This window comes from Mauremys reevesii, linkage group 9 (genome assembly GCF_016161935.1).
Source record: "Mauremys reevesii isolate NIE-2019 linkage group 9, ASM1616193v1, whole genome shotgun sequence".
NCBI classification, from domain to species: domain Eukaryota; kingdom Metazoa; phylum Chordata; order Testudines; family Geoemydidae; genus Mauremys; species Mauremys reevesii.
The window spans coordinates 35,365,381-35,391,163 of record NC_052631.1 but is presented as its reverse complement, the minus strand read 5'-3'; the positions used below and the strand labels follow the sequence as shown (position 1 = coordinate 35,391,163).

Here is a 25,783-nt window from a genome sequence, read left to right as displayed (position 1 = left end):
GGGAGGCAAATTCAAAGAGAACTAGAATTTGGCCCTTAAAATTTATTTACCTACATCAGCTTGTAACACTTCTAAATATTTTACCTTACAGGACATGACAAAGCTTGAGGTAAGAGGCTGGGAGAGATCCATTTCTCTTTTTTGGCACTGCTGGAAAAAGGTATTCAGATATGGATCCTAAAATGGTAAACATATGCTAAAGTTAATACCTATTTTAGCATGGACTGCAATTCAAATATTTGCTAACCATCTCAATGAATTGGTTATGGTGGTTAGAATCCAGGAACTTTACACTATACAGCACAAAGCATCACAGAATAAAAGGAATCAGATATGGAAAAGCCCAACAAGGATTAGACCATGTAGTCCATTCATTTACCAGCAGAGAGTGTATTTCCTAGTGCTTTGTCCAGTCTTGTTTTAAGTGTCCTGAGCAATGGGTTTTTTCCCTGATCTAACAGATCTCAACATCAGGATGTTTTAAAATTTCTAGTTACACCCTCCTGTATCATCCAAAATAATGCCTCTTTTTTCCTTAAAAGGGGTAATTATCACTCCTCTCTCCTTAGCCCTCCTACATTCAGATTATCTTTAATGTTAGACGAACAGATTCATATAAGATTTAAGATATATTGAGATCATTTGTCAGGTTTTTTCTAGCACACATTTCTGATTAGGAGGTAAAGATATCTGAGAGAAAATGCAAACTCACCTGAGTATTTACAGTCGATACAACAAATGAAGACACTTTGAAAAGCAGCTTCCCACTGTCTACCCACTTAATGTCACTTCCACTCTGCTGTAAAAAATATTTTCTTCTTATTTCCACACTTGCAAACACCATAAGAGTACAAACATGTCAACACTGTTCAGTTCTGCATCACTTTTTGCTGCAGAGGATACTGTACTATTTTAAATATTCAAGTCTCAGTCACAATGGGAGTTCCCCCACTATCCTGTCAATGTCACAAAGCAACAGACTAGATCCAGAGGCCTACTCAACTCTCTCTGCATTGCTCAGTTAGTACAAAGGGAGAGGAAACTGCCCGTAACTCTCCTGTTGAGGATTCTTAACTGGGCACAGCTCAAGGGTCAGTGGGGAATCCTGGGCACTATGCCAAGGATCATGGGACTTGTGCTAGTCAGACTTTATAGGGACCCCAGCTAAAACTGTATAAAAAAAATCACTCTTCACCATTCTCCCTTCAGCAGTTGGGAAGAATTTATGGTTTATACATGCACTTCCAGTTAGGTGTGGTACCTCCTTTTCCCAGCACACCACTGGAAGAGGCATAATTTGCCCCCGATCTGTTGGTACACATATTAACTTAAAAATTGAATGCTATACATATGAACACACTAAGCAGTATGGTCCAGTTTATTGTTCACATAATGGCTGCTTTACGTTGCCAGCAAGGCATGAATGAGAAGCTGGCCCTATCGTTTTAATCACGCATACTTCAATCTCTCTATTCCTTTTGAATAATATATAAATATTACTTAATACCTTTCCACTTGCAGGATCTTGAAGGCTTAAGTAACTGGGAGGCAAACCGGTTGTCACTGGAATGTTATGTTCTTGAGAAGCTAACTGGGCATCTTTCAGTAAAGGAAGCCAAGCATATCCAACTGCACACAAGAGCAAATCAATATGACATTTATGAGTATAAAATCTTTGGTTCACAGGATAATAGTAAATAATAGCCACAAACAGAAATTCTGAAATCCTGAGATGAACATATATCACTATAAATATAATGCAGACAAGCATTAGCAAGGAATTATTTGAAAGTAATTCTACTGCAGGTACCTGGTGTTTCCAGAGCCTCTTTCTTTTTGGCATTAGCTTTTGCATTTATGTCACAGGTGACATGATAAAATGAAAACAGAATGTGGTGTTTCTTATGGAGTTGAGTGGGAAGCTCAATTTTCACCTGAAATGTAAAAGGTTACACCTCTCTTTAGTTTAAAGGGAATCAACCAGGAGTAAGAGATGGGCTCTAAAGGAGAAATCTCTTTTTCTATATATCTCTAATTAAAGCTGGCCTTTTGACTGGCAATTGATTCTTTGTGTGTTGCTCTTTTTAGTGGTGTAACAGCTGTTCTTTTAAAGAAATCATTGAGAGGCACCATTTATTACTCCCACTTAAACCAGTTTTGATTCTCTTTCCTTTGAGTGAATAATTGTGTTTCTAATGAAACAGCACGGAATTGAAAACTGAAGAACCCTATTCAAACAGGCTGCTTAGAACCAATCATCCCTACACCATCAGACTCAACACTGACCCTAACCAGGAATCACCATTCTTTCTTTCCCTATCACTCCTCCTTTAGCAGGAGAGAGAGTCAGCCTGGATACCCTTTAAATTAAAAATACTAATGATATGTCATCATAACTGATTTTATAATACAGACTGAAGGTGAACAAGGGTTGATGTGAAAATAAAAACTTTTATTTATGATCTCAGATGAGTCATACATCCCATAGGCCACAATAAGAAAAACTAATCTATTGTTCACTAATCTGTACAAAGTCAAGGTGGGCTGTTATTTACCTATTGAAAGACATGGGAAAAATACACTGAAAAGTGTTACGGTGGTGACTAATGGACAAGAGCCCTTATGCACAGTAGTTATGAAGTAATGCTGTACCTAAACTAATCCTGCAGTTAAGGTACGAGTTAAGAATTGGGTCGGGATGTATTTCTGATGTTATATCAGGTTAAGGGGGGGAAGAGCATATATTGTAAACATAGCAGTGAAATGAGCATTTAAACATGCAGCTTAAAACAATTTCTTCAGACGCTGCACTAGGGTCTTTTAGATACTGCACTAAATGTGTTGTTGTCAGAGTCAATACTGTGCAGTTGGCCTACCCAGATGAATTTCTGTTAGATGGTGAAGTCTGAACTCAATACTTCATTCATGCTAGAAAAAAACTCACTGTAATATGGAGGGCTTGCATAAGGCCCTCTGAACCAATTGGGGCCAGATTTTCAGAAGTGCTGAGCACCCTCAACTCCAGTTGAAGTCAATAGGTGCTCAGAATCTCTGAAAATCAGGCCCCCTTAAGCTCTTAACATGGAGCTTCAATGGATACTCTGTATTTGGAGGAATTCCATCCATTGGGCCTGACCTGTACTCTTTACTCAGGCTAAATTTCACTGAAATTAATGGAAAGTTTTGCCAATTAAGAGCACAGGACTAAGCCAATTGTTTGGAAAATGCTGAATGATTACTGGCCCTGCTGTCTGCAGTATTACCAGTATTAGTATACATTGAAACCATAAGCGCAAAGTCTAGAAGAGCAACAATCCTTTGTTAGTGTGCTGTTAAAAACACTAACAACTCAAGGCTATGGAGCACTCTGGATTGGTAAGAGTGAAATTCAATTCACCTGCATAAAGCCTGAGGAATCAGGCTTTATGTTGGTGAAGTGTCCATTTGCAGGCAAAGGAGTTGAGGCAGCTACTACTATCCCCCACCAATTGAGGGTGTGGACTGCATTACATCCTGCAAAACTGTTGCTGTGCTTGTGGGGAGCCACAGCCACTTCATGTGCGATGAAGCCATATGGTGTGTTCAGGCCACTGGATCCACAAAAATACTCCAATGCAGTGTTTAAATGGTATGGAGGGACTTGAGCTGGGTCTGGGCATCATGCATGAATTTCACCTCTAAAAAATATTGTAATGAAAACATTAAACAGAGCTAAAGTTAGATCTTGGCCTTTGATACAGGCAAACACATTAGAGAGCAGGACTGACTGATCATTACTAAGTCTGTACACAAAAGACTTTACAGAAAGACTGACCATTATGATGTGTTCAGAGAAATGGTGAGCTTTTATTTCATGCTGTGCATTTATTTCAGTGAGAGAAAATCTTTCTATCTAATGAAATTCACACTCACCTGGATATATGACATTTATAGCAGGCAGGTGATTTTTTTTTTCATTTCTATGCCTTTAATTAAATGCATATTGTCTAGTCAGTGAAGAATGGACTGACCTCATCATAGAAATCAGGATTCTGTGAATGATGTAGCACTGCTGTGTAGGCTGCTGTGGTAAATAATGGTCCGCCAGGCTTCCCATAAATACACTGTTAAAATATAATACTTCAGTTCAGTTGTCAAGGAATGCTGATAATACTAATATAGCCATAGCTCAAAAGGGGTTTACAAAAGTGTCTTTCCTTTATATGGACTCATCCTACACAATTCAACTCCAATGCTTTACTGGGGTCTCTAGGCACAATAACAACTCCCTGCATTGGCAGGACCAGGGTATTTAATAGGTCCTTTCTAATTCTAGCCTCTATGATTCTTGATTAGCTTATTTTATGTATGGGAAAACTGAGGTGCAGGTTCTCCCACTTTTGCGCCGTATTCATTGAACAACTCTGTATACCACAAAATTAGTTTAGAAATCTAACATAGATAATCTTAGTTTTTTAATGCCATTTTAATGCATCATACCTCAACATGCACAATCTACATTTTGCTGTTCATTAAGTGAGCCATGCAGATGTGACGACCACCAGCTTGGCTGATATGCTGAAGGCTGAACAGGGGACCTCCAGAGTGAAAAGCCAGAGTTGCTACAACTCTGTAGCTTTGTAGCTGGGGGCTGAACCAACTCTTCTCCATCACAGATGGGGACTTGTAACACACACCTACCAGTGGGTTACACACAAACATAAGGATAGTAGGACTAGCCCTGCAGCCCTCGCAGAGGCAAAACCACCGTATAAATCAGAAGAAGTTCTGCTTGCATCAGGACTGCAGGTTCAGGCTTAACAGACCATATCTACCAGTACTTTACTTAAAATGAAAGGAAGAGCATGTGAAAAATATGTAAAACAACAAATTGGGCTGTTCTATTTAGGGTGACCAAATGTCCCAATTTTATAGGGACAGCCCCGATAGTTGGGGCTTCGTCTTATATAGGCTCCTCTTACCCCCCACCCCCATCCCGATTTTTCACACTTGCTGTCTGGTCACCCTAGTTCTATTGTATCTAATCTACTATGTCTAGGGGAGGATTTTCAGTGGCAGTTATGTTCCTTTGTCACTTAGGAGCTTTTGAAAATCCTACCCTTTAATTTTAAGTAGCTCATCATGATGATAAATAAGGCCTGGATTTTCAGATTTAGACCTAGGCACCTGAATCCACATTTAGGTATCTACGCCCTAATTTTCACGACTGGTGCTCCCAAGTGCTAAGACGATACAAATCATAAATAAATAAATAAAATCTGTTTCCTATGCTGCCTATATTAAAAACACTGTATTGTTTTCCTAAGGCTGTTTCCAGCTATAGTATAGGCACAGTGTGATATTTTAATTCAAAACATACTGTATACGATGGCAGTTGCATTTTCTTGAAAGTAGCCATCTTTTGCAAGTTTTTTTTGCCTAACACTGCACTGCAGGGTTGACACTTCCAGCTGATATAGTTAATAACTGGTATTAAAAAGGATTGTTATGGAAACTTAAAAGAATATATTACAATAGTCACACTTTAAATGGTCCTGATTAGAATACTCTCAATTGCTGGGTTTCATATGAAACGTCTTTTGACACATTGTTCTGTGAATGTACTTTGTCTTTGCTCACCTTCATTGGCTTGGCTCCTTCTTCATCTGAACTTTTAACTTCAATACACACTGTTATGTTCCGCGCCTGCAATAGTGATGCATTAGAAGTGTAAATAGAAATTGTTAGCCCATCAAAATACATGCAAACTAAGATGTGTGAAATATAACAAGTTCTACTTAAAATCTGGAGAATACTATGGATGATAAGTCATATCCTAAATACTTGCAGCTCCCCCCAAAACTTACTGGAAATAAATGTGTAAAAAGGAGAAGAACTTGCAGGCACCAAACTAGGCTGCAAATGCATTGTGCAAAGGTAGAGCATAAAGGGACCGGTATTTAGCCCTGTCTTGAGTTTAATTCATATTCAATCAGTATGAATATGCATATAGCTCTCAAGGTTCATTTAAGAGAGGATCATCTGTATACAGATTTATATTAAAATATAATATTTCCCTAGAATATTGCCCAAAAAACAATTACTGTACTACATCTTCTTTGAAATGCCTTCATAGCATGAAAGGTTCCTTTAATCTGTAAAATCACTTCCAGGAAATTCTTACAGTGCTTAAAGGTTCCATAAAGAATTAAATAGACTGCAAGTTAGTTCAGTAATTTAGGATCCTATTCTGCCTCCTTTTAGCTATGATGAATAGTTCTACTGATTTAAGTGAGACCAATCATGGACTAAGGGACAACTCAACCTAAATTAAGGGTGGCGAAATCAGACCCCTAAATTGTTGCTTACTGTACCTTGCTGAAGCATTTTTGGCTATCGTACTTGAGATGTTTTGGATAGATGTATATTTGGTTCTTATACACTCTATAAGGTCGGGAATATTTTGTTGATTCTTGTACAAATTCCTCCACTTCCACCGTAGGTTGATGCTCCTCTGTATTATAAAATGGCTTCATTGGGATAAAAGATGATGTTACACAATCTTCAAAAAAATAAAATAAAGAAAACAATCAGAAAATGAAGTTGTCATTTTATAAATACACTAATAATAAGTATTTTGGATGTAATATCCAATATCGAGACACAAAGGGCCAAATTCTATCCCCTTTTACACCAGTGTAAATCTATAGTAATTGCACTGATTTACATTTAAGTTAAATATAGCACTGAATAACCTTTGAATACACAGTATCCAAGACAAAGCATAGTACTGTCATTCCAACTCTTATAATTTCAGCAAAGTTATAGCACTAAATGCAATGGAAGTATCATTAAAATAGATTGTTTCTAATGGAGTTAACATCTCTATTTAGCCCATTTTTTTCATTTACTTTTTAAAGTTCATCTGCTATCTAACTGGCAGCCAATGAAATCAAGAGATACATTACTTAGAACTAGAGTTAATACATCAGAGAATCAGAGTTCAAGAGATAGATGATGAACACAAGTCTGCTGTCATTGAGACGTCACAAAAGCACAGACTGGTATTCCAATGTATGCTACTAAATCAGCAACAAGCTCGATCTCAGTAGGGAAATATCCATGGCTGTCTGAACTACACAAGTCCGAAGAGGACAGAGACATTGATTCCTTTTCCAAACAAAAGCAACCTGAGGCTCAACCCTGCAAACTCTAGAGCTAACCAAGAGGTAGTCAGATCATGCAAGCAAGCTCTCCCTGCCTCTTTTACATCCCAACTCTCCGCCTTGCTCCCTTCAGAACCTCCACAATGAGAAGTCATGCCACCATCAGGCTGGAATAAAACTTCTATGGGACTATTGAGTAACAGCAAGATGTGAAGGCTGTTTCTCTGATCAGTTACTATATTTTCTTTTTAACAAACTTAAAGGGTTCAGCCTTCCCTCCAGACAATTTCTCATGCTTGCTCCCAGTCATTTTCATTCATAGCTGTCAGGTGTATTCCTGAAATAAGCTAGAAAATGCCATTCATGGAAGCCTTTGTTCTTTACCTCCTAATCAATACTAGTAGTGTCAAAGGTGAATAGCTGAATTACATTCCCTTAGTACTGACCAGCCAATATGGGCCAATGGCTACCATAAGTGGCTCTTTATCTGATTTATTCTCATTAGCTCCATGAAGTTGGTCACTTTAGCTGAACTCAAGAATCCATCCATCAGCCAATGAAAAATTCAATGGTCACACTCGGGCTTTTGAGAGTTCTCTCTCAAATTACTAACATTCCATCATCCTGGAAGACTCTGATCCCAGGTTAGGATGTCTTGGCCTACATAGTAGAGTCCAGTAATTTTTCCATGAGCACTTGGCTGGACAGAGTCCAGGCACTCTGCTCTGGAGAACGGGATACATTATTGCTCTACTGCCTCCAAATGATTAGCCCCACTGGGCTACCAGCAGTGATAGGTATATTTCTGATTGAAACAAGCCATATATAAGATAGGAATAAAAGGCCTTAAGAGGATAATGAGATATTGCCTTCAACCTATTTATTCTATTTTAAATGAGTTAGGAAGAGCTCTGCTGAAAAATTTAAACATTTCCAACAAAACTAAGGAATGAACTTTTTGTAAAAGTTTTCAGGAAAAAAAAGTCATTATTTTCTGCTAGCTCTACAATTAGACCATCTCCTTGTTTGAGTATCTGCACCATTGTTATACCAGTGATGGTCTCTGTCAGAGTCTCAGAAAGAGACAGGTAAAACTGGGTACCAACAAAATAGAAACTAACAGAGAATCTTGAGGACTCTTTATTCCAGCCCCTCCCCTGAAATATATTGCATTTCTAGCAACTCACAAAATATAGTGATATACATCCATATATTTCCCTACTGTGTCAAATTAACCATAAAGGGGAGAAAATAATGCAAAAACACTGCAGCTTTTAAAGAGCAATGGCTCAGGAACATTCTATCCCACCATCACAACCCCTTAGGAACTGTGAATCCCAATCAGTGTATGAAGTCGTTTTCAATGCAAACACACACACCTGGCCATGTTGCTACTGACTACCGGCCACTAGTTTTTCTCTCTGACTCCACAGAGTGGAGCCTCAGAGCCCTGTTTTTTTTTAAATGTGAATTTAATTGAGATAAAAGGGGGAACACCCAACTATAGCAGTTATTGCTTGCCTTCCTACCCCACCCCCTGGCCCTGCTCTCTTTCTGTGAATTGTTTGGCAGATGCATGGATATTTTGCAGAAGGGAGACTTGTGGCTCTATAGCATAGGGGGGGAAATCTCACATAGCTGCCAACACTCCCCTTGCAGGATGTACATACGTTTGGCTCCCTTTCATCAGTCAGCAGAGGGGCCAGGGGGTTTATATAAGGTTAAACACTGACAACTTCTCCTAATTTTCAGTACTTCAGGCACTTGCTGGACATATTGTAAATCAAGCATTATTAAAACAGAGATTCTCCTTCTGATGTCTAATGCAAACTGATGCTAATCCTCAGCAGTGAAATGTCAGTTCTTAGAGAGACAGTCTTACTGGGAACTTCTTAAAGAGATTGCTGGCCAACTCTCTTTTCATTAACTTTCCTTAGCATTGGCTAAGAATAATTAAAATTTTCATGGAAAAGGAGGTGTTAAACACTGACTGCTGCTCTAGGGCCTGGTCCAAAGTCCACTGAAGTAAATAGGTGTCTTTAAATTGACTGCAATGAGCTTTTGATCAGGCCCCTAGAGGAAGGCAAATTTTCTGATGCCAAAGGGCTGTTTGAACTGTTATTAATAGTTCAGGGTGGGATTTTTAATGGAGCCAATGGGAGCTAGGTGGCGAGCTCCCACAGACTTTCAATGACTTTCATAGGCACTGTCGCTGGGGGTGCTCTGGAGCTAAAGCTCCCACGGGGAAAAAAAAATAGTGGATGCTCAGCACCCAGCAGCCACAGCTGTTTGGTGGTACCAATGATCAGTTGTTTGGTGGCTGGGGGAGGTGCTCAGGGGAGGGTGGAGAGTAGTGAGCGGCGGGTGGGAGCATCAGGGGAGGAGTTGGAGTCGTGGGCGGGAAGAGGCAGAGTGAGGGTGGATCCCCGAGGGAGGGGGCGGAGTTGGGGCAGGCCTTGGGGCAGAGCAAGGATAGAGCCCCCTTGGGGAAAAAATAACTTCCACATGCACTTTGAAAAGCCCAATATCAAAAGTGAATATGGAGTTAGGCAACAACATATCACAGAAATCTGTGTGAAAGAGGGCATTTTGCCTAGAGTGATATTTGCAACAAAATGGGGCACTTTCCCTTAATGTTATTAAAAAATACCTTTGACATTTTTGTGAAGTTATTTTGTAGTTAAACTTTATGTGAAAATTTCTCAAAATTGATGCAAATATAAAATGCTAAGTATAAATTAAAACATATATAATTAGAGAGAAGTGCTTTACATCCTTTAAGAATCTTACCTCCCTACTGGGTTGCCTGATTATGCCTCAGTTAGTCTGGTGTTCTAGTGACTGTATCATAACAGAATGACTGTCTGTTAATTTCATTCCGCACTAAAACTTGGCAAATATTTTTAACAAATTTTTTCTTTTCACTTAATTGCATTTTTCAGGGTCCGAATTTATTAGCTAAATTCATGTCAAATTTGATGAATAGTTTTGGTTGGGAAAACGAAATCAAAAGAGATGACCCTTTCATTTCAATAGTGTTTTGAGTTTAAATTTAGCCTTAAAAAGCAAGGAAAAAAGGTAAAACACCCCCAAAATGCCCCAACTGAAACAAAAAACTCAGAAAATCAAGTCAGCTAAACCATTTTGGTAGGTACTGAGATTTTTTCAAGAGTGGGCCACAGAGAGAGGTGGCCTTGAAGTAGAAAGAAAACAAATGGAATAAATTTGGGTTTGGAGACTCGGCATAACTACAATAACAACACTTCCTACAGGGGTTGATCCAAAATCCACAAAAGTCAATTAGAGTCTTTCAATTTACTTCAGTGCACTTTGAATCAGGCCCATTCACATGCACAGGCTGTGACTCATCAAATGAACACAGGACATGCTCTTCCTACAATACAAAATAGGTTACTTCAAGGCATAGAAAAAGATGAAGAACAGTTTAACATGCATTGGTTAAAAAAGAATCAAAACAAATCCCCAAAATAATTAAAAACTAAAAATTACAGTTCCTTCTTTCCTGTCTTCCAGAACTGTGACAAAGCAACAATTAATTTTAAAGGCTCACATTAAATTTTATAAACCCGGATTAATTATAAAATTGAATCATACTTGGGTGTTCCAAAGGGAAACAATTTACTGCAATGTCTAGGTTGCCAGGTATGGTCTGTATTTTGCTAATCTTCTCTGCTCTGGAATGACAGAAATGAAAACATTTTAGGAAGCTGGTGTAGAGAATGCAAGAGGGGATGTAATTTCTGAATTAAGAGAGCAATATGAAATGAAATATCACCAGTCATTTAAATCATGAAATAGTGAAAGGTAAACCGTATTTAATAGAGCTACCAAACTGTGTAAGAAAAACAAGTGCAGTACTTTCCTAATAAAATTAAAATGGGTTAATAGATATGAAATCAAAATAACACTTTGATTAACAGAAAATCTTACTTCCAACTAATTCCTACTTGCAAAATAGTTTCATATGCTCCCATAAAACCCTCGGCCCGTATTCTCCCTACCGTCTCCTCAGCCAAGGGTGACTGGACTCCAGCAGATCCAAACCCAGGGGTGCAGAAGTGAGAAGTGTTGCTTCATTCCTGCCTTCTCTGTGGAAGTACTTCCTTGGGGATTTTGTGGGGAGAGGGATTCATGGGAAAGGAAGGAGTCATATGGAAGAGAGTCATGAAGGACCCATGGACTTTTGCATGTGAATTAGTGAAGACCTCATCAGCATTAACTTACTGCTTTTCAATTAGCTTACTGCTCTACAATTTGAAACATGCCCCCCTTTAATGGGAATTCTCAGAACACTCACTTGTGGGGAGCTTAGGGCATCCTGGCTCCTGCAGCAGCCATATTGAGAGGGGACAGAGGCACAGGCATTGTGTCTGCATGGATGCCCTGAGAATGCCAAAGTGGTCTTGCTCTTCTCTAAAAAAGCAGATGCTTCAGACAAGCTGATTAATGCATCTATGGCCAACATTTTAGCTTACTGGGGATGTCAGTGAATGTATTGCCATATACTCATAACTATGAGGATTAAGGACCTGATCCAAAGCCTACTGAAGAATTTCCTACAAATGGAATTGTGATGTTTTATCAAATTAATGTGCTTTTTGTGGGTTGTTTTTGGGATGTGAGGCGACAGGAAGATATTCTGGGCCTGATTCTCTTGTCACTCACACTGGTGCGAATATATCGACTTCAGTGGAATTAATTCTGATCTACACTTGTGTGAGAGGAGAACCAGCCAAATCGCCATTTCATAATTCACATACTGGCAATCATTTGAGAAAATAGATGCTCCTAATCTCCACTATACAGGTTGCCGTGGAGTTCCCAATTATAAACAATAGGGAGGGATGGGAGAGACATTAAAGGGTTATTTTCATTTTCATGTATATTTCTCCTTTTCCTCACAGTGTGTTCTTGCTTGTTCCTCCACCTGCACTTTCCCTAATGGACACTTATTCCATGAATCACTATCTTTTAGTTGTAATAATGTGTACTAATGTCAAATGCCTTTCCAATTATCCTGGAAAGCTCGGCAGATAATGGACTAATGTGAAAAACATGCATTCAATATGGCTATTTTGGCACACTCGCCAACGCGAACAAGGACACTAATGAAAATAGCATTATAATCTTAGGCCTCTCCCCAGCTGACCTCAGACCCATTCCTTACCTTCTGTATTCTGCTATTAATTTAATCAAATCTTCAGTTGAAATCTTGCTACTTTCTTGCCTGAACAAAGGTGAAAATCGGGAGTCTCTGTCAACATTTCCCTGATTATCCTTAAACACTGGTCTACAAAGAGAAAAAACAACATATATTTGATGACAGCCAGACATGCTTAGTCATATTACTTGAGAATTTTCAATTCACATATAATTGTTCATCACTGATGACACAGTATGAATTCCTGTGCAAAAGTCAAAGGGAACAGATAGTTAAAATTGCTCTCCATGGCATTTACTTCAAAGCAAACATGCTATTCTTAGTTCCTGTTAGGGGATATAGTTGAATCATACTTGGGTGTTCCCAAGGGACACAATTTATTTATGTATGTAGGCCCCAGTCCTGCAAAGATTTAAGCATACATTTAATTTTATGCAATGTGAATAATTCTACTGATTTCAATAAGATTACTCACAGTGCACAAAGTTCACAGATTCACAGGGACCATTCTGATCATTTATTTTGACCACATGCAAAAGACAGACCACAGAATTTCATCAAGTCATTCATACATCAAGCCTATAACTTCTGACTGAGCTAGTGCACATCTTTTAGAAAGACATCCAATCTTGATTTTAAAGACTAAGTGATGGGGAATTCATCACACCCCGAGGTAAATAGCTCCAATGGTTAATTATCTTGACTGTAAAAACAAACAAGCAAACAAACAACCACCCAAACCGAAAAAGCACACTGAACATTATTTCCCCTCTGAATTTGTAAAGCTTCAGCTCCCAGCCATTGGCTCTGCTTATGATAAAATAAGCATGTCTGTAAGACTTTGCAGGAGTGGGGACTTAGAATGTAACTTCTTTGGGGCAGGGACCTTGAGCCAGATTTTCCAGCCCATTAAATCTGCTTTGCACCTCTCCAGAATCACAAGGGTAGATTGGTGTAACTTGTCTCAATACATGTTTGAAGAATTCTAACTACACTTTTAGTTATATAAACAATAACCAATTTTAAAATGCTAGCTAGAAACAATGGAGATTAAATGGAAAAAGGGATATCATATTATAATTAAGAAAAATACATATGAGCTTTTGATTGCACAGGAAATCACTCTCAGGTATTTCCACTTCTGCTCACTGCCACTTTCAGGATTTAATTAAGACATTCCAGTGTCCTTTGAATTGCCCAAGGGTTCAAACACTCTGGCTGGATTGGATACTATAGCAGCTGTGCAATCAAAGAACATTGGATTCAACTGCATCATGAAAAAAAATTGCTTAAGAAAAGTAAAATGCTTTTGACACAAGGGCTACTCCTCAAACCATGTAGCCAGTCTTTTTTCTTCCCTAATTTACATCTCTGTTATACTGCCAGTGAAAAAAGAATTGATGTCAGTAGGAAATATTGCCAGATACCAAATAACAGAGTAAACTCTGAGGAGAAGATTCTACTGATAAGGGCAAATGTACAATGTCATAACTCATGTAGCTGAGGTGGAGGGACCAACATTAAATTTCTCCATAACTACAGGGAAGTAACCTAACTCTGTTTTATCAAATGCTTTTAGCATTGTTTATATGCTCCAAAGCCTTAGGTCTCCAGATTATCAGGAGAGATGTACAAAATAGCCAATAAGTAGCCTCCATGTGCCACTAGAATTTGTCGAGTGACCGCAGAGTCACTGTGGGCTGGGGGAAGATTCCTCTCTCTCTGTTCCCCATGCATTCAGTTATTCTAACACAGTGGTTCTCAACCAGGGTACACATACCCCTGGGGACACACACAGGTCTTCTGGGGGTACATCAACTCATCTAGCTATTTGCCTAGTTTTATAACCGGCTACAGAAAAAGCACGAGCAAAGTCAGTATAAACTAAAAGACAATGACTTCTTTATACTGCTCTATATACTATACACTGAAATGTAAGTACAATATTTTTATTCCAATTGATTTATTTTATAATTATATGCTAAAAATGAGAAAGTAAGCACACCTTTGTATTTTTAGGTCTGATTTTGTAAGCAAGTAGTTTTTAAGTGAGGTGAAACCTGGGGTACACAAGACAAATCAGACTCCTGAAAGGGGTACAGAAGTCTGGAAAGGTTGAGAGCCACTGCTCTAGCAACTGGGGCCTTAAAAAGCATCCAGGCTAGAAGAGTAAGGTGGAGATGTCAGTCCAAACATACTGATGGACTTTCACTGCAGATTAAAAAGAAAAGGCATGTAAGTAGTTCATACAAAATATAAATATATTGATACAAACAGGTAACTCATGTGGAATTAGATGTTGCACCTTTAGACAGGGTTTCAGGGCATTGAGAAGCTCTTGTTGTTACGCAGAGCCAGTTGTAACCAAACACAGAATAAAGCAGATTTCGTGCAAGCCCTGTGTGATCACTAAACACCACAACTGCATGAAAACTACGCATGTGAATGAACAAAAAAGGCAACTATGTATGCAAATAAATTCTTACATCAGCAATCACCCACTTGCAATAAACCATCTTTACAGCCTATTTAGCTACTATTCATATTTTGTGTGCCCAGTTAGAAAATGTGGTCACCTTTAGGCAAGTTATAATGGGGCTTATGTATATACATTGAGAAGAGAATTATGTGGCTTTTTGCTTGCCAGATCATACTGGTATCTCAGTTATTAGGGGTTAATAAAAGCTGAAGAATTGCTTTTGGAGCAAGCATTATATATATATTACAGCTCTACTTAACTAACTTCAGTCTTAAACTTTGCTAGATAGAGTTATTCTATGAGGCACACTTGCGAGTGAGAGAGTCCCTAACCATAGAAAGTAATCTAAAGGTATTTCAGAATGACAGCTGACATTGAACAAAATTTGAGTTAACTCAAAGAAAGGGATGGATCATAAAACTCTCATAAAATCCAGGAATTTAGCATTTGAATAATAATTTATTGACTCTCTACTGATCGTTGCTTGTGTACTAAAAGCCTCCTTTATGGAAAAGTCCTAGATAACTAAAAATGAATTAAACTTTAATATTGTTCTATACAAAATACTCTGAAAATCAATAGAATTTAATAAATAATGAGATCCTTTGTTAACTTTTTAAACATTTCTATATAATTTTTTAGTATGGATTTCATTAGCTATTACATTGTAATTATACTGGTTCTACAGGTTAAAATACCTGTAGAAAGGTCATAATTGAATATTAAACTTGGTATGACATTTCTTAAGAGTTGGCTAAGATACTGTGGAGGGATGACAGGTTTCAGAGCAGCAGCCGTGTTAGTCTGTATCCGCAAAATGAACAGGAGTACTTGTGGCACCTTAGAGACTAACGAATTTATTTGAGCATAAACTTTCATGGTCTGCTCCAGGAATGTATCAGTTCCATCTGATGAAGTGGGCTGTAGACCATGAAAGCTTATGCTCAAATAAATTTGTTAGTCTCTAAGGTGCCACAAGTACTCCTGTTCTTTTTGTGGAGGGATGGCTCACCTGTGTGATCAGAGATACAGGACCAGCTCCTCACCTGGTATAAGTCAGCATAGTTTCATTAGCTTCAGAGCAGCTTTGTCAGTTTACACTAGCTGAGAATCTGGTCCCAAACTTTGCAAGGTGTTAAGAGATTCACACTATGGGGTCTCATATAAGAAATCTGTGTAGGTAGAGGGGTTGGGAGCAAGATGGGTGTGTAAAAATTAATCTGAGTGAGTAAAGTTTCCTCACATCTATTAAATAGAGACCAGACATACATCTACAAATCTTGGCAGGTTTGGTAGGAATATGAGAATGGAAGGCTGATGTATCACACTGTAATTCTAATGTATAGTGTAATTACAGTCACCTGCAAAAATCTACAGGGCACCAAATGAGACCAATGCCAGAGAGAAATCCTGGCACAAACTTGAGTCAGCAACCTGAAGGCTGTGTACAATTCTGTTATTACATAAAGTAATCAGAGTTCCAATTGCACGAATGACAACATAACACATATGCAATTGTCATATTTTGGCTGAGTGGATGAATATGTAAAAATCACACTGTGGCCATCTGTAATTGCTTTAAATTATAATAACTCAAAAGGGAAAATTTCCACAATAAAGTTGGAGCACAGTTAATGCCAGAAAATAAATAAGCAGAAAATACATTTTCAACCCAAGATTTTTGCAATTTATCATAGTCAAAACACTTTTTGTGTGGTGTGATGTGTGTCTTGTAGAAATATCTATTTTCAAGCTACAAAATTAGAAATAGATTTTACTGGATCAAATTCTTTGTTATATCAGTGTTTGTTACACTTCATTGTTCTTATACCACTGCAAGGCTAGAGTATGGCAACAGATTTACTCTGGATTTACACTGGCATAAATATGAGCAGAACGTGACCTACTGAACCAAATTCAACCCTGGCGTAACACCAGTGCTGTCAATGTGTTTATGAATGTAGTGAACTTGGACTAATGTGTTTCTGCTACACTGTGTCATCTGCCATGTTCTCATTAATGATTGAGAAGTTTAAGAAGAGCCAATAATTAGACCACAGCACATTTCACAGTGGAAAAGAAGTCTGTAGTTTCGAGACTACACAGTGAGATGGCCAGAGCATTGTCATTCCTGGAGCAGACCAAGATTAGAAACAGTATTGAGATTCTTCATTGATAAAAACACTCAGTGAGGGCAGGCTGAATGTGACTCGGGTCCAGATCCTTAAAGGTACTTTGATGCCTATCTCCCTCTTTAGACACTTAACTCCACCATTTAGGCACCACTGACATTTTCAAAGCAGCCTTCAGCTACCACCTAAGTCCTGTAGGTACCTAAGTTTCCCCAGGTCAGCATTTGGAAAACCACCTAAGTGCTGATGTTGTCCCACAGCTAATGAGCAGCTTGGAACTCTAAAACAAACCAAAGACTTGTAGGCCCTACAGTACGGTTCTCAAATTAAGCAGAGGAGCACCTATCTCACCTGTGGGTCCTGTTCCTGTGGGTGTGCTCAGACTATGCCTAACACCTGTGAGCTGCCAGCCCCCTCATAAGGAGGGCCAGAGGCAGGCAACCAATAGGTGGAGGGGCAGCAGACTGCCTTATTGATCAAAAGACATCTGGGGGGCAAAGGGAAACATAGGAGAGATATCGAGCATCAGCAGCAGTGAGGGATGCTTTTGGTTGCTAGGGCATGGACTACCTAAGTGGCTGACCTGGCTTACATGCCTAATTCCAGGCGAGGGTTTGTGGCTGAGGATCCTGAGGCACTTAAGCCCCCTCTTCTGAGTTTGCAAATTAACAACCAGATCCAGAAAGGTGCCAAGAGATTTCCCTTAGCTCGATGGGAGTGAGGGTTTAGGGATGCTGATGAAGGGCTCGATTGTATCTGCTAGGTTCTGGCCCCCAATGGGGTTATTGCAGAGTAGTGTTGCTCTGGTGGGAGTTCTTGATCAGGCACCATGCTTCTCAAGCTATCCAATGCACTGGAGCAATGCAGCCCCTGCACATGTTCCCCCCTGTGACCAGCCAGCTCTGCCTCTGCCCCTCCCCATGCCAGCAGTGAGTAGTCCCTGTGCAAAGGAACATCAGTTTCTTCTCCTGCCACACTAGTGGTACAGCAGCAGGAATGATCTAGGCAGGAGAGAGTTAAAAAAACACCTAGGTTTGGCTCCTAGCCTGCATATAGCTCCATTGTACCTTCCCTTATATGCTGAAATTGTTCTGCCAAACCAACGGACAACTATTCATGTAATTTTGATGAATGGTCCTTTAGCTATATAAAGCTGATAAATATTGATGTGCATCCTTGAACTGAATACAGTACAGAAGAACAAATTATCTTCCTTTTCCTTGAACAAGTAAACCCCTTCTCCTTACTTTATTGGAGATCAACCAAACTATCTGCCAATAAAAATATGAGTGCTTCTAATAGCTCTGCTTTGTTGTTCTTTTGCCTCCCTCTCCACCTCTATAATTATAGAATCACCACCTCCATCTGCCCTGGGGGTGGCGACAGTGCCCTCTAGGTGCTCCACAGCGCCAAGTCAGATAGGAGTACACCAATTCCAGACCCATCATGTGCATTGCAACTACCCCTGATTATCATTGACAGTCCCTCAACTAGAAAGCTGTCAAGTGGTGGGGAGGCTGCTGCTCCCCAACTGCTTCTGTACCATCTCCATTTAGTGCCCTACCATTCCTGAAACACAGTGGCAGGACAGGAGCTATAGAAGAAAAGTGCTTCTACCTCTAGCAGACCTTACTCCTTTGACCAAGGTTCCATTCCCCACTCGGTGCATATACTACAAACACAATGGGGAGCAGTGGTTGAGGTGCTACTGGACCCCACTGAGCAGTGCTCTCTGGACAGCAAAAAACTGAGAAGTAGGACAAAGTTGAGGAGGAGAGACCAAAACAGAAAAGGAGGAAGAAAAATAGAGATGGAGGGGAGGGAGAACAATACAGGAAGGGAGAAAACCAAGGCAGAAGGCAGGAATCCAGGTGTCAGGTGTTACAAGGTGACTGGCCCCTTTAAGGGGAGATGTGACCAGCCCTACCTCTGGGAGCAGATCCTAGAAAGGCACGGAGAATGGTACTGCCAGAGAGTCAGCTTGGGTGCTGAGTGCTCTAACCCAGGGACAGAAAGACTCTCAAAGACCAGAAAGGGGCTAAGAACAGGGCCCAGAGGATGGGCTGAAGAGAAGCTGCTGAAGGGCAAAAGAACCTTTTTGTTTGTTGGGACCTTTCAATTGGACTTTTATTACCCTAGAAAGGGTTAAGTTTTGTTTGTGACTTGGCTGGAGGGCTAAGCAACATCTCCAGCACAGGCCTGTGGAAAATGGGGGAGACGCATGTTGGAGAAGGAAACAGACAGGGAACATCTGCAGTGCCACACTTGGCCAGCAGGGGGGCACTCCAGGACCGGCACGCCCCAATGACACCTGGGAAGAGGAGAAGGCAACAAAGAAAGCAGGGAAAAGTCCCAAAGAAGAGATGTAGAAGTGAGAGAGAGTAGAATGCACAGATATACTATGGAAAGAAAAGGGACAGGAAGCAACCAGGAGAAGAGGTAGAGGTCATGGGGTAAGAGTTACAAGAAAGGGAACACAACAATAAACACATTATTGTCATTAATCATTACTGCAAAGATAAACTAAATAAACCTGCCGCTTTCTAATGCCTACTGAGAATGCTAACAATGCAAGCGCTTCCAGGGCATTCTCGCCCTCTACCACCACCAAGGCATAGGCACTGGGGCTACTGGGAGCTTGTGCAACCCCCAGATCTTTGGCCAATGTTTCTCAAAACTTGACAGGTGTAATCATAGGGCCAGAGTTCCAGTCTTGGGTGCCTACATATAGGCTCTTAAATCTGTATTTAGGCTCCTATAGCAGGAATTCAATTCCCCTTTCAGAGAAGAATTAGCTTTGTAAGAGTCTCCTGAAAGAATTTTAACTTTCAAACCTCTCTTAGAATATTAAGCACAAAATCGCTCAGAGTGGGGCTGCTCCTGCATTATTGTCATAAATTGACATTGTTCTTGATGCTTTCTAGCAACTTCAGCATGTGTATGAGTGATAGATGCTACCACACTGATATTTAATGGGAAAGTGACTGTAATTCATTTTTGTAAATAAAGGGAAATGGGACACAACAGAATTGATTAAAGCCACCAGGGTCAGCCAGGGGCATGGATGAAGTAGAAAGTATTAGTTTGTAGCTGAAAACGTGGCTCATAATAAAAGTACACGAATCCAAGAGCAGGGTGAGCTGTAAGATGTTGTTAGAAATGTTATATAAAAATAATCAATACATACCTCACTGACCAAGCAAATGGCATACGGTATTTCCCCAGCTTGCTGCAGAACTGTTTGTTGGATTTTAACACTTTTTGTGCACACTAGGTAAAGAAAAATAAATACCATTAGTACAGTCATCACAGTTTTTGTTCTTAGAAAACAGGCTTATTGCAAGTTGAAACAAAAGTGCCTTATGCGTATCGGAAATGCAATTTAGGTGGTGTTTATCTGAAGGATTTACAAAATCAGTCCAGCATGGTGGAGCATCATCACAGGAGAAGTTTACTAGGGAAAAGTTGCACTCTGATGGAGGTCCACAGGGGGTGGCACTGGGCATGGGAGGAGGTGAGAACAGGGTAACCAGGGATGCATTGTTTGAGTACATCCTCTGAGCAACCTCTGCTAGGGGGTCTATTATGCAGCCCTTGCAGAAATTTAGTCTTCCTTTCCCTCTGGTGGAAGCCACTGGGAAAGAGAAGTAGTGGAAATAATACATGTTCTTCCTGCAAATGAATCCCTTCCATGGTACCAGAGCGCTCTTGTTTAAATTAACTAAATGGAAGATTGATATTCTGGGTCTCAGAGCTGGGATATCTTAGTGCAGCCAGCAGATGTCAACCTGGATTCTGCCATGCTTTATAATTTGTGCAATCCCATTAAAATCAATGGGGTTTCATGGGGCCTAAATCAAGGCAGAATTTGGCCCTTCAGTGTCTGAAAAGCATTTTGAGAGCATGTAAATTGAAGTAGCAGATCAACCATGGAGTTTAAAATTGTACAAGCAGACCAACAGAGGAAATTTTTTTTGCTGAAATAGTTAAAAAAAATACATGTCAGGAAAACGTGTACAATGGCAGGTACCTTTAGGCATTTACAATTTCAATCCCTCTCTTCCAGTTCATTGAAATTAAATTTTCTGAAACCTAAAGTGGGGACCTCAAATCTGCTGTGGCACTCTGTGCAACACACTCACGTCCTAATCATTATGTAGAGTCAACATATCAGAGTGGGTGAATATCTTTAAGAGCCCTTCTTAAACTCTTGTGAGAAGGAAGGGCAAGTGTGAACTGGCCACACAGAGTATGTCTACATTGCAGCAGGGAGGTATGCCAGTACCATAATGTCCACACTGCTATTTTTAGGGGCTTGGTGCCAGCTGAGCTAGCGTGAATCTGTCTACCCCCGCTGGGCATCACACCTCTCAGATGCAGTGTAGACATACACAAAGAAGCCTCTGAACCCCATGTGCACCATGGAAGTAGGCTGTACACCTGCCTACTTGGGACTGTAGCGGGAGACTAGCTAGGATCCGGTGTCCCAAAATCACTTTATAATGGAAGCAGTCGTCATTTTAGCCCATTGCAGCATTGGCAATGTAGTCATGCTGACTCCCTTTAGATTGGAGCATGTGGATGGCTGGATCCAAACACCCACCTAATTCCCCCCTCAAAGAGTAGTTACTTATGCTTTGTATGGGGTTGGGGGCAGTGAATTTCACTCCGCTAGAGTAACACCAGCACAAGTAATACACAACAAATGGATTCATAGATTACAATCACATCATCTTTCATCTATAATGCGGGTTTACCAACTCAGTTCTACTGCCAGATGTCCTGATGCAAACTACATCTACTATATTAAGGTTATTCCTGCATTACATGTTTAAGGGCTTCATCTTACTTCCATTGAAGTCAATAGGAATATTGCTACTGACATCAATAGGAGTGGATCCTAAGTGAGTTTGTACAATTAAGCATCCATAAACTGGTAAGCCTCGCAAATATAGTGTGCAGTGCTTTCCACCCACAGGAACACTCACATTTACATGAACAATCAAAGAGGCAATTTATGTTTATATTGCATTACCTTATTAGAGTCTGGATTCTTAATGTAAGGTTCAGCACTGCTGGCAATATTTCCCATGAGCACCTTTTCTATTCTTGCCACCAAAACAATCTCAGAATGGGGGTTACTTATGGAGAAAAGAGCCTATAAATAAGAGAGAGTGTAGTTAATAAGCATATAACAATTCTGTAACAAGTGGAGACATTATCAATGTCCCCAGTTGGTGGAACGGAAGTTCCTGTTTGAGCCTAAGTGAACCTAAAAGGATTCTGTGCTGGTGGATCTTGCACTTTCTTCTAGTCCTCTTAATGGGGATGTTACACTAACAGACTCACCAGGAATTCACTTCCTTAGGCCTACTTAGGTTTATTTGTTTGGACTCACAGGGCCAAATACAGAAATGATGTGTAAATGTTAGATCTTTTACAGAAACTGAAACCCTTTATGGTTCGTTAGTCTCACTTAGAGTTACTCACATACATATGTTCTCACACAGTTCAAAGCAACCAGAGAGTCACATCACAATGAACAGTAAACACAACACACAGGAGTCACTGGCCAGCAATCTTTCTCCTCATTTTGCAGTCTTCACACACAAGTGTGCCATGCTGCATCTCATCCAGTCAACCATCTCGTCAAACCAACTTGCCACGAGTGCCCTCTGCTCCTCGCACCTGGCATCAATCCCTGCAAAACGTATCTGGCCCATCCATATGTCCCACAACTCAAATTTTCTGTGTCTGATTATCTTGATGCTATCCAGTATCACTCTAGTTATGCTGTAAATTTGGGTGATCACCTCCTCATTAGTCATGTGTGAGGTATAGCTAATGCTCAGCAATCACCTGCAGTATTCCAATTATAAGGCAGAAAGCCTCTTAATGTCCTGGCTCCTTAGTGTTGATGTGTCAAATGCATAAAGCGAGATGCTGAAGACAAGAGACTGCAGCAATTTCATTTTGCACTTCATGGTAATACATTTGCTTCTCCAAATGTGGCTGCGTGTCACTAGGGCAGCAGGAGTGACTCCAATTTTATGTCAGACCTCTGAGTGATGTTCAGCATCCTTTGTGGTCAAGCTACCCAGGTATTTGAAGTGCTCAACATACTCCAATGTCTCCTCAAATCTGGGTAGAAATATCTTCAACTTTTCGACAGACGTAGTTGTCACCACCGTATTTGTCTTTCCATGTAATATCTTTAGACCTAACAGTCTCTGCTTCCATCTCTACTCTTTCTAGCAATGTTTGAACCTCTTCTTCTGATGATCCAATCTGGTCAACATCATAAGCAAAGCATAAATGACTAATTTTTCATCCACCAATGAGTACACCATCCTGTAGGTTTCCATCAGTGGCTCTTAAAATTTCTTCTAGATAACCATTGAAGAGGGTTGGATATAGCATGCAGGCTTATCTGACACCTATCCTCAAGTCACTGAGTGGATGGAAGCAGCACTAAGGAAGTCTAACTGAATTTAAGGGGAAGTTTAATTAATGCCTCACTTTTGAATTTCTTTGGAATCCCAGAAAGGGCTCACGTTGACTGGTTATCTGTTCTGTGATTTGTACACATATGTAAGAGGAGAATATTGAATATGATATTAGAGTGATATATTTTCAATACAAGAAATCAGATAATTTTTATTTTTCATCATAATTCCCCTTTTGCTTTACATACAGAGGAATCTGTATTTCTGGATGCTAAAATAGCAGAGCTGATTTCAAAACAAATATGTAGCTAAAATTGAAACTATTCACTGGAAAATATCAATTTTGAGGATTATATTTGATTCTCTAATTGGAAAATTTGAAATAAATTGTTTCAAATCAACATGAAAATGAAATTACATGTTTTGTTTCATTCTGATTTGAAATATTGTTTTGTTTCATTTTGGGAAATAAAAAATAAATTTTCAGTTTTTGGATTCCAGTTGGAAAACAATAAAAGTGTTTGAAAATTGCTGCTTTCCCCACTTTCACACACTTCTTTACCTTCTCCCCCATTTCCCATTGGACAAAGGAGGGAAAAGTACAAAAGTGAGAGAAAGGATAAAAAGAAATGAATTTAAAAAACAAAAAATGAAAGTTGAAATTTTTCAGTTTCCAGAAATAAAAATGTAATGAAATGATATTTTAAATTGAAATAAAATGAAAAGTGTTGTGTCACTTTGACATTTCAAAACTAAATTAAAGTTTTCATTTTTAAATGTTGTTTTGATATGAACCAAAATTAACATTCTTCTTTCATGTCATTTTGAAAATTCCTTTAGAAAACCCAAAACTTTTTGGTTGAAAAATTTTGAAAGGACATTTTTCTTACAGAATTTTCTATGGCAAAAAATTGAGTTTCTGACCATCTCTACTACATATACTACTGAGGCAGCCCTATGATATCCCAGGTAACCAGGGAGCGTTCTTTCCATTAAAAAATGTGTCTAATGAGATAGCATAGATGTCTATTTTTTAAGAAATAGGGTCACAGGCATAAATTGCATACTAATGAGCAAGTGTAATACATGAGTGTAATAGTATCTACAACTGAAATTATAAGGAAATTCTGGAGTCAGAATGTGATACTTCATGTTGGAATTTGGCCCAACTATGAAGCCAAACATCCTTTTGCAAAAAGATGAATTACATAACTTACTGAAGAGATAGTCTCATTACCATACAATCTTAGGACCCAGTTCAGGAAAATATCCCTAGTCAGGAAATCTCCCAAGCACATGCTTAAGTGCTTTCCTGAATCAAAGCCTAAAAACGGACGTAACATAAATTAATAACGTGGAAAAGAAAACAGGTATGGAGAGTAATGGAGGACAAGAGTTACAATAACAAGTCTATGTCATAACTTAGAGAGTAATGCAGACATCTAGATGAGTTTTTCAGTTGTGATTTTGTTTGGCTGGTTTGGGAGAGGCCAATGATTGAGCCCAAAGAGTTAGCATAAAAATGTCTGCACACTTCATGGGTTTCTCTAGATAACAGTTACTGATAGCTTCAAAGGAGCCATTAGAACCCAGTTTAGGATTTTTATGGTGCATATGGAACAGAAGTGCCATTAGTGGTGTGAACAATCCCATTTAAACATCAGTGAGACACATCATGCATCAAGTACCTGTTTTGGATACTTCAACCATGTCTCTGGAAATCCCTTGACCAGTGGTTCTTCTGTTTCACTCGTGTCCATTGTTTCAATATTGCCATTTTCCAAGGAAGATGAGGAACCTAAAACCATCTGTGTAACAAGCATGTGGTTCAGATCCACATGAAAATCAGCAGAGATTTTCCTGTTGTCCCTGATATCAAACAGAGCCACGCTCACAAAAAAGGGCTCAATCTAGAGATAAAAATCAGAAACAACTTGATTAAAATATAATACTATCAGAAGGCAAGAGGTTTAAAACCTATCAGTCCTACGTCCCATTTGCCAGACTGTGCAGATCCACCAGAGGAATTTCCACAAGAAATTTCTCCCACCCTTGCAGCACTGTGCAGGTGCAGTACATGTTCTTAGTCCTTGAACTTCAGGGCTGCAACTCTAGCTCTGCCTGCAGGGCTAGACTACCTAGAAAGGACTCGGAGAGGTAGAGCATAGTGATAGCTCTGCCTGCACCTCAAGCTAGCTAGCAGAGCTGGAATCACAAAGGGAAAAGCAAACACAGCACCGCTTTGGGAGAACATCGCCGCACTCATGTTCTCCCTACAACCTAAGAGGCACTCTGCCTACTTCAAGAACAATATTTCCAGGAGCTCCTGCCAGGGTGCTTTGCCTGCATACCTTCCTACATGTGGCTAGTGGCTGCACTTCCTTGATCTCTTTCTTTAT

General features: G+C 39.6%; 1 protein-coding gene across 12 annotated transcripts in view; it reads right to left on the bottom strand.

Annotated features, from left to right (window-relative positions):
* The window catches only part of DOCK10 (dedicator of cytokinesis 10), a 188,324-nt gene that overhangs the window by 69,770 nt on the left and 92,771 nt on the right, over positions 1-25,783 (bottom strand). For 7 of the 12 annotated variants that reach the window (XM_039487216.1, XM_039487218.1, XM_039487221.1 and 4 more), the window contains exons 12-24: positions 25,073-25,294; positions 21,974-22,096; positions 20,126-20,208; positions 12,334-12,456; positions 11,168-11,269; positions 10,761-10,840; positions 6,354-6,541; positions 5,620-5,685; positions 4,011-4,103; positions 1,811-1,934; positions 1,508-1,629; positions 713-799; positions 85-177 (exon numbers count right to left, since the gene is read on the bottom strand). In XM_039487216.1, the coding sequence (XP_039343150.1) occupies positions 85-177; positions 713-799; positions 1,508-1,629; positions 1,811-1,934; positions 4,011-4,103; positions 5,620-5,685; positions 6,354-6,541; positions 10,761-10,840; positions 11,168-11,269; positions 12,334-12,456; positions 20,126-20,208; positions 21,974-22,096; positions 25,073-25,294 (1,506 nt within the window). The remainder of the gene's footprint in view (positions 1-84; positions 178-712; positions 800-1,507; positions 1,630-1,810; positions 1,935-4,010; positions 4,104-5,619; positions 5,686-6,353; positions 6,542-10,760; positions 10,841-11,167; positions 11,270-12,333; positions 12,457-20,125; positions 20,209-21,973; positions 22,097-25,072; positions 25,295-25,783) is intronic. The other 5 variants (XM_039487223.1, XM_039487227.1, XM_039487225.1 and 2 more) reach the window with 2 other exon arrangements.